The sequence below is a fragment of the Balaenoptera physalus genome, assembly GCF_965194825.1.
Source record: "Balaenoptera physalus genome assembly, chromosome: 4".
Classification (NCBI taxonomy): Eukaryota; Metazoa; Chordata; class Mammalia; order Artiodactyla; family Balaenopteridae; genus Balaenoptera; species Balaenoptera physalus.
In genome coordinates, this window is record NC_138891.1 from 88396804 (window position 1) to 88416012 (window position 19209).

Consider the following 19209-nt stretch of genomic DNA (forward strand, 5'->3'; position numbering starts at 1 on the left):
TCTCTCCAGGTTCCCCAGATCTGTGCTGGTTTACATGTATACAGTAAATCTGAAATAAAGTTTCTTAGAGTATTTCTATAATTTACAGCAAGTCAAAATAAGTGAATCTGAATCTTCTTAATTATTATAACAAAACTGTTAGGTCCCATTTGATTCTACTAAAAACAAGAGTTATTCTCTGTGCTAACTACTGTTTTTGATACAGAGATGAACAGAACATATAAAGAGATAATGGCTACTTCAGTACCATGGGCCACAAAATACTATTACAGAGGCCAAATCTTCCTAATTTCTTTATTTCTCAGGTGAGATTAGAATTACTTACACTAGTTATGTCTCCTGAGGATACTAGATACTGAAGGAATGCTAGTGACGAAGAAAATCTACTGTCTTTGAAATATTTCATTAAAATTTCCTAATTGCTGATGCTTATACAGGAAAAATAAAAATGATATATCATAAAAATATATTAACCAAATTAATAGAAACTAATAAAAATAGGTATTACCACAACACACCCACATTCCAGAAAGAAAGCATGGCATTACATTGCCATCATATAAATCAGACTTCCTCAGAATTACGAACTGCTCTTCAAAAATAAGTTTAGAGAATGACGACCAAGAGAATGGGAGAAAATGTTTCCAAATCATATTATCTAACAAAGGACTTGTATCAAAATGTCTTATTCTGCTCAGGTTGCTATAACAAATTAACATGGATTAGGTGAAGCCATTCTTTTTTTTTCTTTTTTCATTTTTTTTTTTTTTTAAATCTGTCTTAATTTCTTTTTCTTTTTTTAATTGGAGTATAACTGCTTTACAGTGTTGTGTTAGTTTCTGCTGTACAATGAAATGAATCAGCTATATGTATACCTGTATGCCCTCCCTCTTGGACCTCCCTCCCAACACCCCTCTCATCCCACCCATTCTAGGTCGTCACAGAGCACGGAGCTGAGCTTCCTACGCTTTATAGCATGTTCCCACTAGCTATCTATTTTATGCATGGTAGAATCTATTATACAGAGTGAAGTAAGCCAGAAGGAGAAAAACAAATATCGTATATTAACACATATAGGTGAAGCCATTCTTTAAGCAAAGAATAAACACTTATTTCTCACAGTTCTATGGAAGCCCAAACCTCCTATGTGTCTAAGATTTTGGTTCTTGGTGAGGGCCCTCTTCCTAGCTTGCAGTCAGCTACCTTCTTGTTGTAATCTCACATGGCAGAGAAAAGAAAGAGAAATAAGCTCTCCCCTGTCTCTTTTTACTGAGGGCACTAATCCCATTATGAGAGCTCCACCTTGGTGACCTAATCACTCCCAAAGGTCCCACTGTCAAATACCATCACATTGGTGATGAGGGTTTCAATGTATGAATGAGGGGGAGGGGCACAAACATGCATTCCATAACACAAAATATATAAAGAACTCTCAAAATCCAATAATTTTTAAAAATCCAATAAAAATGAGCAAATATTTGAACAGAGACTTCATTAAAGAAGACAAATCAGCAAATGAAAAAAACGTTACATGTATTAGTGTAGGGAAAAAACTAAACTAGGGAAAAAACTAAAATACTAATGAACTAACCACACACCTATTAGTACCTAAAATTTTTAAAGTCTGATCATAATAAATGGTAGCAAGGGTATGGAGCAACTCATACATTGCTGGTGGGAACATAAATGGTAAAACCACTTAGGATGACAGTTTGGCATTTTCTTAAAAAGTTACACTTTTTAAGTTACATTTACCATATGACCCAGTCATTCCACACATACATGTTTACCCAAGACAAATGAAAGCATATGTTCACACAAAGACATACATAAATGTTCATAGCAGCATTGCTTATAATAGCCCAAAACTGGAAATAATGCAAATATCCATCAATAGGTAAATGTATAAACAAAATGTAGTATCTCTACAAGGTACACCTATCTAAAAGGAATAAAGGAAAGACCAAAACAACATGAAGAAATCTCAAAATCATTATGTGGAATGAAAGAAGCAAGACCAAAAAAGAGAATCTACTGTATGATTGTTACATAAAATTCAAGAACATTTACACTAATATATAGATAGAAAGCAGATTAGTAGTTGGTTCCCTGGGGATGTAGAAAGGGAGCAGGGAAATGACAAGAGAGGAAGATTACAAAGGGGTACCAGGAAACTTTTGAAAATGATGAATATGTACATTATCTTGATTGTGGTGATGTTTCTAGGGTATGTATGTATGTATGTGTTTGTGTATCTGCTGTATGCCAATTATACTTCAATAAAATTCTTTCCAAAAAATGGGGGAAAAAACGTCATCATAGGCATTTATCTATTTGTCACTAAAATGTAAGCTCCATAAAGACAACAATTTTTAACTGTTTTATTAACTATGTATTCCCAATACTGACATATTAGCCTAAGAAATATGTTTGGTAAATGGATGACAGAGAAAAAACAAAACGGAACTATGAATCAAAAGATGCAAACTCCATTTTAATTTCATTTCAAGCACTACTAAGCTTATAATAAAAGTATCAATAATTTCCAAAAGCAATATATGCCGAGTTTACATGAGCCAAAGTAGTAACAGTTCTATCCTTCTACTGAAATAATTTCACTGCTTGGTCTCTTTAATAACTTTCTAAGAATTACATAGCTTCTTTTAAACTAACAATAATGATAATAACAGCAAACACACAGTATTCACTATGTGCCAGGCACTGTTCTAAGGATGTAGCATATGGTAATTTATTAATCTTTATGAAACCGTATCAAGTAGGTTTATCTTTTCTCATTTATAAGATTGATTAGTAGAGCTCTTAGTAAAAATACCAATCCTTTATACTTCAGAGGTTGTACTAATATTTTATTTGAATATATTATTTAGATATTATTCATTTATAAATATAAATATTATAAATCAATATTTCATCCAAGCTTCATTGATCACAAAACTTTTTCCCTCCTCAGACCAGAACAAGGCCCTACAATTCTTTCACTACTTATCTCAATAATTACCACCACCTATTAACTGGAGGCAATATGCAGATGAAAACTTTGCTACTCTAGGGCAAAACCATCCTAGAAATACTCAGGACTCATTTACTTAAATATTCCACTCAGTCATTTAGTTTCCTTGAATTTGGAAGAAAAATGTTAATTCTTTTATCATCTTCCTCTCTCCCTTCTCCCTGACCCCAAAGCCCATAACTACTGGTATCTGGTATCTGGAAACACGTTAAAATATTCAGATCCAGGGAGAAAACCAGACCATTAATAATTAGCAAAAACAGCTTATCTAAAAATACTATTGGAAACTGGCAGTGATATGTTGGAAAGATGAGTTTTGAGGAGAAATAATGAGAATCTATAAAACTATAAAGAGTAGTAGGGTGAACAGGTTCAAGAAAGCCATAAATGAAATATGGTATGATTAGTAACTGAAATTAAGATACCTGGAGGACATATCTCTAACTCCACAACTTGATAACAAGTAGGACCATCATGTTTCTAAAGCCACACAATTTGATAATATTAGGGCTCTAGTCATAACATAGTTTCTTAATTTTTCAATCTTATTTTATCACATAAATCTATGGGAATATGAGTCATCTTACTTAACACTGTATACCACAAATTTAGATACCAATGAACAATGTACATATTATTCATGCTGGAATCAAAACAAAAAATTTTCATATCTATTTATAAAATTTTTAAATAGCACACAAAAGAATGGCAGCTTGCAGGAAAAAAAATGATCTTTTAAAACTTGAAAAGATGCTGAAACTCGCTAATAATGAGATTGCAAAATTGCAATTATATATTTACTATTTTTCACCTATCAGATTACCAATAATCAAGTGGAATACATATACCGTTGGTGAGAATGTGGAGAAACAGGCACTTTCAAACATTACTCACACGAGTGCAAAACAGTGCAATATTTACAGAGGACAATTTGACAGTACTTATAAAAACTATAAACACATTTACTATTTGATGTAGCAAGATCAAGTCTAAAAATGTATCCTACAGATTATACTTGCATAGATACAAAATAGCATATATACAAAGCTATTCACTGCAGCATTACTGGTTTATTAAAATATTTTGACATTACAAACTATGTAATATATAATACACATTAGAATCTTAGTAGACATAAGAATGAGAATGATTTTTACCCCAAAAAGAAAGAGCTCCAGTATATCTTAAGAGGAAATGGCAAGATATGTAACAGTGTATATATGTTACCTTTTATTCAAGAAAAGATAAAATGTGTGTGTGTTTCCTTGTCTATGTTTTACATAAACCATATGAAGACAAACAAGAAATTGATAAAAATGGTTTTCTGTAGGAGGTGGTGGGGGTAGGGTAAGTAGGAATGGAAAATGGTAGTAAGACTTTAGAAAATACCCTTTTATACTGTTTTGCATGTATTAGCCACTCAAAAAAAAAAATGTAGAAACACTCTTCCTCCACAACACTCTGCGATGAACATTTACAAAAATTTACTAAAGACTATGATATATGATAGTGAATTACTGGGGAAAAAAAATCATAATTTTTCCAGATAGTAAATTCTGCTGAAATACTAGCGGATGCAAACTATTATATATAGAATGGATAAACAACAAAGTCCTACTGTATAGCACAGGGAACTGTATTCAATATCCTGTAATAAACCATAATGGAAAAGAATATGAAAAAGTATATATATACATACACACACACATATGTATGTGTGTGTATATATATATATATTTTATATATATATGTGTGTGTATATATATATATATATATATGTACGTATAACTGAATCACTTTGCTGTACACCAGAAACTAACACAACACTGGAAATCAACTATACTTCAATAAAAAGTAAATTAAAAAAAACAGTGTTGTCTTGCTTTAAGAAGAGAAACACAGAACAACATAACAGAACTAAGAGTTCAGAAATATACCTAATATATATGGGAACTTATTTTAGGATAAAAGTGTCCTCAAATCATAGAAAAGGACAGACAATTCAATAATTTTTGGACAATTGGTTATACCATTGGGGAAAAAACGTAGGTCGCTACCTTATATCATAAGCAAACATAAGTTTTAAATTATTTAAAATAAAATAAAACATCCCATAAAACTGTGAAGAGTTTTGTATGATTTTTTAACATTTCAGATCAGGGAGAGAGGGAGAAATTGTCTTTTTAGATAATATATAACTTCCAGAAACTATAAGGAAAAAGATAAAGAGATTTTAACTACATAAAAACTTAAACGTTCTGTATAAGACACTATAAAGTTAAAAAATAAGGGACGAATATAAGACAAAAGATTACTGTCCATATCAAAGAGCTGCTAAAAAATTAACAAGGAAAGTTCAAAAAGTAACTGAAAATTTGAAAAAAGATGCAAATAGGTGGTTTATAGAACTACAAATAGGCAATCAATTATGAAACTTCTTCCAGGAATCTATGAAGCTTTTAAATGAACTATTTTTCCAGTTTTATCAAACTGGCAACAACAACAACAAAAGTTCTACTAAACAGTATTAGAGAGGGAAATGGGTTTTAATATACTGTTTATGGGAATATAAATTAATACAGCTAGGTTGGCCAGCAATGTGACACATATTTAAATGTAAAAAATATTCACAGTAATTCTATTTCTTTGCATATACTTTATAAATACATGTGTACAATAAAGTATATAAAAGTACACTCAATGCAGCAATTACTGTAATAGAAAAAAAAAGGGAAAAAACCTAGGAATATCATTAAGTAATTGTGGTATATCAACACAATGGAATACTATTACAGCCATTAAGAACCAGACAGAGAAATAGCAATAGTTCTCAAACCTGAATGTGCATTAAAATTCACCTGGTGAGCTACGTAAAATGCCCATTGTCTCCAAGCCCTGGGATACTGATTCAGTAAAACTGAATGTGTGTTCAAGAATCTTCATTTTTAATAACCCAGAGGATTTTGATAAAGGTGGCAACATTAGTCACTCTGAAAAATATTGGTAATAGAGTGGAAAAAGCAATTTCTATGACCACATTTATGTTTTTAAAGAAACTACTTGTAGATGTAAATATGGACGATGTATACTTCAAAGTAAACTTGTGGAAAAAGTCTGGGACGATATTTAAATTTCTAACAATGGTGACCTCCAGGGAAAGAAATAATACATTGGGGGATAGGGGGATGAAACAGAACTTTAACCGTTAACTCTAAATTTCTGTAGTATTTGGATTTTTTTGTACCAAAAATATATCTACTTATTACTTATAATGTTAAGAAAATAAAATGTCCTGAGTTAGTATTTGTTTCCTAAATGAAGACTCACTTTTCTAGGATTATCAACTAATAACATGACAAGCTGGTGGTATTAATTATTCTTTGCCTTCAGGCAAGACATTCTTCTTTCTATTTCCCTCATACTTATGTGTGCCTCCATGCATCTTCTCTGCATTATGGTAATAGTTCCATTCCCACTCAAGGAAATCACCTCCTCACAATACCAGGCCTCATCCTCCTAACTTATATTTAGAGGGAAAATTCTCAGGTATGAGTTTTGGCACTATCATCACAAAAGTAATGGTTAAGCAGGGGAGACAAAAGCTAAGTAGCAAGGAACTCTTTCTTTCTGTGGTTTCCCAAGGGTAGAACACTGATGGGGTAGAACAAGTGGGACTCTCTTCCTTAAAGCCATGGTAATATTTGGGAGCATGGCCTGGCTGTGAGGGCTAGGGACTAATGACTTCAATTAGGAATTACCTCATGAGTTTAAAGTTGACAAGTTATCTACTGAAGCGGAACATTATGAAGGCATTTACTATTACAGCACGCTATCATTGCATGAAAATAATTAGATAGTAATTACACACTTACAGATTTCTTGGTAACCAGGAAACAGTCCTATGTATTTTGCATTTTGATAACACAACATTAATTAAAACGCAGACAGTCATATAATTAACATATGGCATTATAACACATGAATCATAACAAATTATCTTACTGATGGATAATGATTTTAGCCTAAATTATTCTCAAAATCTTTATAGAATTAAGAATTATTTCATCTCCAACTCAAGTTTTGACTCTCCTAAGCAAAATGACAGCAACCAGCTGACCCTTAGCAATATTTTATAGACTCAGTTTTATAGCTAGAAGAGGGAAACAATCAATCATGTTTTTCACCTTAATTTAACAGATGAGGAAAACGTCACAATAGTACTAAATGTAAATGGTCTCTGACTCCCAAAGTCCAATGTTTGTTATCCACTGCAGATGCTGTCCCACCAATTTCCTTTCTAAAATTTCCATTACTCTTTCACATAACTGTTCATTTCCACCTAGATTTATGCTTGTGATTATGCAATTTACTCTAATCAACAACTGAGTAATTTTATCACATGTATCAAAATCCTACTTGCAAAATTGATCCATCCAGGAAGACTTCTCTGACTCCAAGGATAAAAACTGCAGTTTGTACCACTGTCAAGTCATCCAAGAAAAATCTTCCTTTTGTGTTTATTTAGCAGCGCTTACATATATAGAGATTATATTTTCTTAACTAAAACCCAGGACACATGATCTGAGCCAAATAATTTTTTTTCAATTCATAAGCTTTTGTAAATATTTAATTTGAAAATATTAAATAACAAGTAAATAAACTGATTTTAAGGACAAGAATAAAATTATATGCAATTAGAGTTGTACTAAAAAATTACTAATAACATTCTTAAAAAATTCCCACACCTAAATCTAGAAATCCTCCAGTTAGTGACTAGCTTTGTGGAGGAAGAAAGACAGCTATCCATCTGCAGCAGTTAACAACACCTTTAGCTAAATATTTTGTTGACATTTCACACTACTTGTCAAGTTAATTTATTTGCCAAAAAAGATGTGAGGCTATATTCTTTATGTGAAAACAAGAGTTCTGTAAAGATGGCGCATCTTCATCCCTAAGACACCAAACTTGTGCAAGATGACAAAGGTGGTGCCCATTGTCAGTGAGTGCACATGCCACGGAATGCTCCTCCCTGCCCCATGCTCAGGCAGGAGACTGATTATATGGTCGACCTAGGAGCGGAAGCTGAGAACATCTTAACAGAAATATTCCTTTGCCTTACTCAAGCTGAAGACACAGGACATAATTTAGGAGAAAAATATAGTGTCACAGGTAACAAAACCCCAATACAGGGTTAGAGCCCCAGGAGGCTGCATGGGTGATAGAGGAAAAAAGCAAAAACAAGACAATTAAAGTTAAGAATAAAAGCATTATGGCTTCAACTTTCCCAAGTAGAGCATATTAATCTAGATATAGAATCTAAGACAGAAGCATTGAATCAATACTTTCACACGAATTAGTGTAAACTGATTCCAAAAGAAATTTTAAATTATCGTAAGTGTAAAATGGGGCCCAATATTCATGCCCAGAATTTTAAATTGGAATATAAACCTTTTGTTGCTAAATAAAGGAATGCTAAAACTTAGATGCATATACTGAAAACCTTGCATATACTGAAAAGTAAACAAAAATAAAATACATATGCCAAGGAGAAAAACCTCTCCATCATACATTATACCCTACCATTCAATTTTTCTACCTTTTATTTTATATAAAAATGCATATTTTACAATGGATCTGTACGTCAATAAAACTTTATTAACAATAAGTCTTCAGCCATAAGCTTTTAGTAAATATTTGTACTCCTAAGACAGTGTTGATTTGTCTTACCTATACTGGCCATAACTTCTTTTCTTACCAATCTGTAGACTAAATTTGATCCCCTGAATGTTTCAGAGAAATGATTATATATTATTATGTAATATTTAATGTATAATGACTAGATAATATTTTGAAATAATATTATTTTACGTGTACTCGGGAACACTTACCTGATATAGAAGGTCTTTCTGAGGCAAAGGGGGGGACTGTCCTTCATACATAGGAGGTGGTTTATGTGTGGGTGGAAGGTCGATCCTGCATTAAAAAGTTTAAAAAATGCGATTGCCACTTTTAGCAAAAAAACAAAAAAAAAGGTGGGTGGGGGAAACATTCAAGATTCACTTAAGTTTTGAGAATATTTTCCTCATACTAATATTTGTATTAGCATACATGTTTAATTCAGTTCTTATATTTCCATTAATCAATCATAATTGGAACAAAAAAGTGAACTGGTTTTAAAGGTTCTAATGTTTAGGACTAATCTGAAATAAACAATTCTTTGAAAAATTAAAAAAAGAAGCAAATAGAAGTATTTTTTGAACATTATTATTAAGCAAGTAATCTAGTATATGATTAATTAAGTACTGCACATTTTTACATATGACTTATGCCTACCAACATTTTAAATATAGTCAAACATGTGTAATGGAAAACACTTTCCTCCAAGTATCATAAAAGTGATTCAAAAGACTATATCTTAAAATGATAATGCAAAAAAAAGTTTATACTATATTTTGGAAATACTTCTATAATTAGTTTTCAAAAGCCATGGTCATTCTTAGAATATTCATCATGTAAATTAAGATTTTCAATCTACAAACCATTATAAATCTTGGCACCTGAAATAAATAAAGAGACCATTACATCCTTGGGGAATGCATTTATCTTTGCCAAAATGACCTAATCTACCAAAAAAAAGTATTTTCATATATTTTTAAATTGTTGCATTGCAACAAAAATAGAATTAAATATATCTTGTAGCTCTCTGCATTTTAGAAAATAAGTTTTCATATATTCTCCTACTTTTGAAGATCACAGATAACTAATTTTCAGTAATTGAGATCAGTAAATCAAATAAAAATTTTACCTATATTAAAAGATAAAGAGGATGAAAGCTATAGAGGCCAAAGAAATTACAAATTCTCACTTCTCCATGTGGGCATGAAATAATATTTTAAATGAACAGAATTCAAACAATAAATAAAATGATTACATGGATGTAATTACTAGCCTACTAGTAAATTATGTTTTTGAAATTATAGAAAAGCTTGAGATAATTTGGCAACTAAGATGAAGTTAACCACAAGCTAGATACTCTTGAAATATTAGAGGAATCCGGTCTTACAGGTATTAGACTAAAAGGGTATTTTATAGTCCTTTTATTTAAGGTAATTATTTCCTTTAATGTAACAAAAATCACAGCAAATGTATAGCTCCAAGATGCCATAAGTTATTTAGGTGAGAAAACCAAGGATCATGGAGGTGATGTGACTCGTTCATGATCATACCACTAATTTGATCGTAATAGAGCTAACACCCAGGTGTCCTTAATCCAAAAAGATCAGTGCTCTAACTGTGCCAGATTAGAGAGGCAGAGACATACACAAAGCATTTATGAAGACAGAAGAAATACATTCTTTCAGAGCCAGCCTCATGTCCTCATATAAAAACATTAATAACCACACAAGAAATAATGTCATTTGTATAGAACTTCACAGTTCATAAACATCATCTTATTCTACTCTTATCACAGCCATATGAGGTAAGCAGGAAAAGTATTATTCACATTTCACAGATGAAGCAACAAAAGCTGCTGATGGAATTAAGTGAACTGGGACTTCGGTCTTTTGATTATACAACAGAGTGCAATTTCTGTTTTATAATTCTATCTCGTGATTAGGTCCAAAACATTGCTTTCTCTTTAAATAAAAGCACATTTTGTAATACACCAAAACCAAATTTCTTTAAGATAAAAGCTTTAAAACTCAATGTATTAAATAACTTTTGGCAGTTGAAAGTTAGTTATATCTATACATAAGACAGGCATAAACAATTTAAAGAAGTAATTTAAACTTCTAAGATTTTTTATATCTGTCTTTCAACTACTTCAAGGAAGACCTGCATTTTTACTCAGAAGGCAGGACAACATAGAGTCATTATGTTACCATTTGGAAAGATATGTAATACACTGTAGGTTAAAAAGGTGTCTAATATATTTGTCTCTAGCAGCCCCTTGCAACTGTTTATTTACCAAAATGTAGTCAGAATTTCTGACAAAACCAGTCATCTTACAAAGACCTAACAGTATCTTTACTTCCATCCCTCAGACACTTCTCATATGAGTAGCTGTAAAGATAAAGACTGCCACATACTGAATATTCACAGTTGAACACAAGCAAAAAATTTACCTACACTTTGTCAAGGTAGGATGGTCTCTTTTTTCGAGGAGTCAACAGCACAGTCACAAAGATGGCAATGATGAAAAGGGCAAGGACAGCTCCAATTACAGCTCCAGCTACAGCTATAGAAGAGGTCTGCTTAAGTGGAACCTCTGTAAAGTAACAAAAATTAGGTTTTTCAAACAATTTTAAGAGTTCTTGAGTTTGTGTCCTCTGATCTCTACAATGTGCAAGGACTGATTAAGTATGTTATCCAACCACAAGCTTAGAAGATCCCAAATTTGATTCGTTACTTTTTGTAGCATTATGCTAACACATTTATTCCTTGCAAGATGTCACTTTAGCACTCCAACTTTACTTTTTTAAAGTTATGAAAAGAATATCCCCAGTCAGGTATCAATGAGTGAATCTACTGTCAACGGGCAAAGAATGTCTGGATGAGAAAAGAAGATAGAGAAAAGGATGAAAACTAAGTTCTTACTCTAAAAGGTGATAAAAAAAACAAAAAATTCAGTATTCCTTAATGGAGTTAGCCAACAATGTATTCAATAGATTTTTACCTTTCATTCTATTAAAAGAAATTCTATGAAAGAAACCAAAAACCTTCAAGAAAGGGAAAACAACACTAAAAAACAGAAAATATCCCAGACCTAATAGTCAAAAAGTGACATTGCAAAATCTAAGATTTTAAAATATAAGTATTATTAAAACAGTACTTGCTGCAGATAACTTCCCTTAATTCACACACATTTAATACAAATTACACTTTAAGATAGTGTCTATACTACAAAATTATGTAAATTCTTCCCTGTCTCCTGGCTATAGACACACTCTATCATTTCTGAATACCAATTTCTCTTTTCCAGTCTGCACCACAAAATTTTATAAGAAAGGATGTTAAAAACATATTTAGTAGTTAGCATTTCACACAATTCTAAAAAAAAGTCACCCTACTTTATGAACTCCCAATTAAAGGAATTTACTAAAATTATTTTCAAATATAAGTATTATGGATATGACAAAACCATCAATCCTTATGTGTAGGTATTATTTTGACAATTTCAGCCATATTAAATCCAATAACTGAATTTTGTGGAGCAACCCATCAGTTACAAAGAACCTTCAATATACACGATTTTATCTTTCTAACCAGTAAGAAAGATATTTAAGGTAACATTCTATACATGAAGATACTGCTATTCTAAAGTTAAATATTCTGCCCAAGGTCATTCAGTCGATGAATAGGAGAGAACACAGGGTGAAATAAAGCTAGGTTAGGGCAGGATAGAAGCCTCCACCTGTAAGCCCTTTTTGGGAAAGAATGGTTTTTCGCAACATCTAATGTAGTCTCTCCTTTTGGGTCCCCTATTTGGAAATGCAGAGCTCTTAGTCTTCAATTAAATTGACATTCATATACACCCTTAAATAATTACAATTACTGTTGGAATCCATACATGACAAATTTAAATAGAATTAAGCACTATCAGTTTTGAAATATGTTTCGCCTACTTACCATCATGGTATTTCCAAAAACATACATAGTGTATTTAGAAGCATTTCTCAACTGTTCATATTAAAATGTGATTCATGTGGTGTTTTAGATTGCTAAAAACAATGTTTTACTTTCTTGCCAATTATAAAAATTTCTTTAGCAAACTAATGATCTTGGGTTTGTTTATTAATGGTTCATTTTATTAGCCTCATTCTAGACTAAAAATCTTATACCAATGAGCGCCAAGGAACCCAATCTGATAATCTTTCAAATACTGAATAGAATCTAAAAATATACAATTATTTTAAACAATATAACCAGCTTCATTGTTCAGGATGTTACCCTCATTTGCTAATACATATCTGGTTTATCTTCGTGTTGTTGCTCATTTCTCTAATCACTACTAACTCCATTTGAATATGTGCTACATGAGAAAAAGATTTGAAAACCAAGCCAGTCAAGTATTGCTCTGCTCTTATAAATGTAGAAAAAAGACTTGGGATGATGTAGGGCCAGTCTTCTCTTCTACACTATCACTTTTCCCACCATGTAAGTTATAGTTTTGTATTCGGTTTTTAACAATAGGCCAATTGAAACCTATTAAGATTACATGACCAAGGTTATTTGACCAAGGTCATACACTTTGTCAGTGGCAAAAATAAAAAATCCCAATGTGTCAAGTATGCTACCTATTCTACACTAGTTAAAGATTTCCCTTTAATGGAAAATTTTCTTTTGCTAAGGAATAAAGTGGTCCTATCACTTTTGCCCAAGCGTGGAGAATTTAAATTTGGGTGTTCTTATTTTGATGATAATGACAAAGTTAATACCATATTTATGTAATACTTCTGAAATTATTTTTCAGAAACTCAGGTTACTCTTTGAATATAATTAGCCCAAATTAAGATTCTCAATCTTAACACATCATTATATATATATATATATATATATATATATATATATATATATCACTCAATCCCAACACATCATTATAAATTCTTCATCAAACCTCACACCTCCTACAAGAAAGCCTTTCATTTAATCTTAGCAATAATATTTAATTTGGTAGTGCTTTGTAAGTAATAAATCAAAATCAGACTTTTAATATCCTAATGTAATTCCCAACTCTGAATATATACTATTTTTAATATCCTGAAGTAATTCTCAAGTCTATATAGATACTATTCTTTAAACATTTAAATTACGGTCTACTTATCCAATTCTATCCCATTAGTCTTCTAATTTCTAGCTCTAGAATTCCATAACTGAGAGTTGACTGTATGTATACTGTAACTCTTCCTTCTATCTTAATTTGAGCATATTTATTTCACTTGGTTCCATTCATTCTTTATTCATCTCTAACATTTTTTGCACAACTCTTCTTAGTACTGGAACAGGCTAGTAAGTGCTGAAATGAGGAAGTGGAAGAAAAGTTAGGTAGAGTCCATTTACCAATTGGATATCCTACTCTACATAGGTAAACTGATTAAGTACATATATGACATATATATCATATTTCCTTTTCTGATTCTTCAACTTACTGAGAAAAGAAGAAATAATATATTTAAGAGTATTCAGATTTTAAAAGTATTAAAGGGTGATGAACACTAGTATGAAATGCAAAGGAAGAGCTCAAGTTTCTTGCATTCAAGTCAAAGAATTTTGACGAAAATTGAGAATTTAGCCCCAACACTGCCTCCCCACATCCCTGTCCTCATAATCTACATAGACTCTATATTCCAACAAAACCACTACAAGGAGAAAAAAAATTTAACTAAGCAAATGTATAAAAATTTGGCATTTTTAAACATTAAGCTAGTTTACTGAGTGACTGACATGAAGCAACATTACCTTACCATCACCTAAGGAGATGTTCTACTAAATCTAATTGTATGCTTCCAAGCAGCAGAAAACAAAAAGACAAAAGCATTAAAATATTTAGTATTAAAGGATTGGGGCATGTCTCCCAAAAGAACATCTTTCTGTTATCACAGCGGCTTATTAACCCATATACATTGGAAACTCACCTCCAAAAACAGAAAAACAGCATTCCTCAATACAACCAAAGTATACTATCCATAATTAAAGACACCATGCATATGTCTTATGGAGAAAGCTATCAAAAATCAGTTACAAATCATATAAAAAATTTAATACAGATATGAGAAATAACTTTCATTAATTTTTGAAAAAAATACACAAATATTACAGATATTAAACTGAATTAAAGTTTATCTTTGTTATCACTCTGATACAAGTGAATAAAGCCTACGTAAAGGCTATTCAAACATGTGCTCACCTGATTCACATCTGAAACTGAGGCATTATAAAGTTTTTAAAAGTTAAGTACTGGGCTTCCCTGGTGGCGCAGTGGTTGAGAATCTGCCTGCCAATGCAGGGCACACGGGTTCCAGCCCTGGTCTGGGAAGATCCCACATGCCGTGGAGCAACTAAGCCCGTGCGCCACAACTACTGAGCCTGTGCGTCTGGAGCTTGTGCTCCGCAACAAGAGAGGCCACGACAGTGAGAAGCCCGCGCACCGCGATGAAGAGTGGCCCCCGCTCGCCGCAACTAGAGAAAGCCCTCGCACAGAAACGAAGACCCAACACGCCAAAAATAAATAAATAAATAAATAAATTAAAAAAAAAAGTTAAATACTATTCCATACACTAAAATATGTGTTTCTGGCAATTTGCTAAAACCATTTAAAATGGGTGAGTACAGAAATCCATAGTCCCTTTTTACACTTACATTAAAACACCAAATCCCAACAATTGAGATGTTAAGTTTCATCCCTCTTTTTCTTCATTTCCTCCACCAAAACGTCTGTGATGCCATGGATTCATTCACAGCTTAATGTAATACCCTACAAACTTATCTTCCCAACTTTCATTTGGGTTTAAATTCATATATTCCCATAATACATGTTACTGTATTACCAAATTTTCCCCATGTGTCCCACTGTTTTATTTTTCAATAGCTGTTTTAATGCTTATCTTTACAATATGACATCTAAGCCTTTATATCCATCCAAATATTTATCTCACTATTTTTTAATAAAAGTCCTCTATTTGGGTCAGGACAGTCTCCTCAGCTTCTCATCCAACAAATTACCAATAGTAACCGAACATGTGCCAGGCCTTGTGCTAGGAATGCAAGGATAAATTTTACACAGTTCCTGTCCTCACAATAGAGCAAAAGCCGCAAGGTAGGGTCAGAGAATCCATAAAAATATTTATTTTCCAATGAAGTATAGGAAGAAATCATCACTTTTCTCAAAAAAGAGAGGGAGAGGGCATTTAATAAAAATTACCATTGGACTAGTACGGATTGGCACTGGTAGCCCTAGTTGGTCCACTTGTCAGGTGGCACCCTGCCACACAGGGCACCCAAAATTTCCTATAGGAAGTGTGGAGTGGGACAGTTCCAGAATGAAAGTAAGTAAACAGTTACATCTTCACTTGGTTGTCCCTCTCAACACAGCATCCTGTGACAGACATATTGTGATGTATGGGAGCTCAGCTGAATGAACTAAAAACTTATCTAGATTTAACTAAAAGTCAAAAATGTAAAGGAGGCATGACATGCGTGCTCTGACAGGTGAACATCTGACTCATAAACGAAGTGAGGGTATCTGTTAATCCATGTTATATACCAGTAGGCATTTAATCCAAGTAAATGCCATTCCTGCAAAGAACTGACAGAATGTAAGATAACACCAATAATGTAGGCACAAATAACAACAAAACCCCACAAAAATGGCAATGCAAATAACTTCTTCCTAATACATAAACTTTACCAGTTACATTATGAAATAAAACCATGGCAATCTAATCAGATGTGACAAATCAAACCCCCCCCCAATCAAATACATTTAGAAACCAAATAAAACAAATTTATATTCACTCTTATTAACAACAAACCTCACACTAAACCCATACTGTGCTGAAATAGCTAATGTGAGTGGTGATTAGCATGATACTGAAAAACCAAACACCTTGAACATGAAGACTAGCTCTAAAAACAGTAGTTGGGATGAAAACTGTTAAGGTTCCCAACAATGAACTTCTTTCATTTGAATCTACTTGTTTTCAAGAGGTAGCTTAGCTTTCATACCTAAAAACAAGTGTTAACATATACTCAACATGGACTTAAAACTTTGAATCACTGAATCAAAAAGTATAAAACCAAGATTAAAAAAAAATGAAGCACATTCAATTGTATGGTTTTCTCAAAAATGTTTTAGCAAGAAAAAAAGTTAACTTTTAAAATGAAGCACAATTATATTGTTTACCCAAATATTACTGTTTTAGTGAAAATAATTAGTACTTTAAAATGTTATTTCAGCAGATTAAAAATTTGCCTTTTTTGAATATTTTATAATGCATATAGCAAAATTCTATGGTAGCACATATATAGTTTATAAACTTATATGTATTAGGAGTACATACTAATTTTTAACTGATGGGCACAGTCAAGAGTATTGAAGAGCACTGATCTAAAGAAGATAATAACTAGAATAAAATGTGAGGTTACAATAGAGGAGATATAAGTTGATAAAAAAGAATTATGAACAGCAATTATTAATTCTAAAGGGAAAAGTTTCATAAAACTATAATTTGAGCTGGACCTTGAATATGGACTGGTTTCCCAATATGGCAAAAGGAGGAAAGGGTATTTCAGGTAAAGGGAGCAGCATGAACATAATTATTAAGACATCAAAGCACATGGTACGGTACAAAAACAGAGTTAATAGATCTAGAAATTATGTAGGTTCCCTGTTAGTAGATCTAGGCTTTGAGCATCAAATGCCTGCTAATATTGAAAGAAAACGAGGTAAAGACTATGTGCCTTCTGATAGAGGAACATACCACCACTGAAGTAACCTTGCCCCCCAAATTAAACCTTAATCTTATCAAGGCTCTAGATCTGTCAACTTACAGAAAATACAGAGGAGCAACTGGCACAATCCAAACTGGAAAACTGCAGGACAGATGAAGCTGTTTCTTCACCAAAAAAACTGCGTGGGAAAAGTGCCGGAGTGGGGAACAGCACACAGAGAACACACAGATTAAAAGACATCTCAACCAACCAATGTATGGATCACATTTGGTTACTAGCTAAAACTGCAAAAATATATGATTAGAAATTTGAACACTCACTGGATACTTGATATTAAGGAATTATTCATTTTTGGTGTGGTAATGAATCTGTGGTTACTTTTTCTAAATGTTCCTTAACTTTTAGAGCTACATACTGATATATTTACAGATGAACTAATGGCAGGAGGGATTATATAGACAGAAATTTAAATAAAACAAGACTGACCATGAACTGACAATAACAAGCAGGTACATGGACATTCATTTCATTATTCTGTCTTACTATTGCATATTTTTTAATAATAACTTTTTTTTTAAACAGGAAGGTCAAAGCCTCTATGTCTTGTTTCCTCTAGCTTTTAGATCAAACTGTCCCTTCAAGACTAGGTTTTGCCTGAGATATTTCTCATAACTGAGACTGTGAAATTAGGTATCATGTCTATGTAGAAGTATTATGCATGAAAGGAAATAAGGCCTTGAATTATTTTCAAGTTTTGAGATTTATACTTTAAAGTTATTCTGCTAAACTCACTTTCACTAGGTTTCATCCATAGTGCCCAGCCAGAACAAACAGCAGCTATTAACTAAAAGGCAAGTGAAATAAAACATCACAAAATTGAATCATATTTTATCCTTCAAAATTGAAATGAACATGATAAAATAACTATTATCAAGGTTCAAGAAAAGAAATGACCCCAAGGGTAGGTATATATAGCAAAAGCTTTTGTAAGCAATGTTTGGTTTCAAGCTCTTGATGGAAACCTATCACTACTCAACTCAAAGTAGACATGTACTTTAAAAAAGTGCAGCTTACTGGAATAGAAGAAAACAGAAATGCATAAACAGAAACAATTTTTTAAAAAAACACAGAAAAGTTGGTATACTCTGTACACTATTCCAAAGATTCTTTCATGCATGAATTTTTATTGGTATAACAAGAATGAAACCAAACTTAATCCAGTCAAATTGTAAGTTATTTGAAAAAAACTGCTGCTTGCTCTAAAATAGTTTAAAGTTTAGGGGGAAAAATGTATCAAATTTTAATTTATTTTATCTTAAAATATTTTAGGTTTTATAACAGTGTTTATTTAATTTTTATTTTATTTTATTTTTTTGGCCGAGCAGCGTGGCGTGTGGTATCTTAGTTCCCCAATCAGGGATGGAACCTGCACCCCCTGCAGTGGAAGCATGGAGTCTTAACCAACAGACCACCAGGGAAGTCCCTGTACCATAATTTTAAATGTCAGAAATGAGGAACAGGGAGAAGGTAACTACAAACAATAAGAAACAATGTCATTCCTACTCAAAGCAGCTCACAAGTAACAAGTTAAAAACACTAAATGCCAACTTAAAAAATATTTTATGAAATGTGTTAATTCCAAACTGAAAGCTAATATATAAAAATTTGACTTACGTCAAAGTCACAGCTAACATTTAAAATTTATTTTAACTGCTAGGACTAGAGAG

At 32.3% G+C, this 19209-nt stretch overlaps 1 protein-coding gene across 1 annotated transcript in view; it reads right to left on the reverse strand.

The window, feature by feature from the left end:
• The window catches only part of NECTIN3 (nectin cell adhesion molecule 3), a 139284-nt gene that overhangs the window by 47089 nt on the left and 72986 nt on the right, over positions 1-19209 (reverse strand). The window contains exons 6-7 of the mRNA XM_082460192.1: positions 11162-11300; positions 8920-9004 (exon numbers count right to left, since the gene is read on the reverse strand). Coding sequence (XP_082316318.1) covers positions 8920-9004; positions 11162-11300 — 224 coding nt within the window. The remainder of the gene's footprint in view (positions 1-8919; positions 9005-11161; positions 11301-19209) is intronic.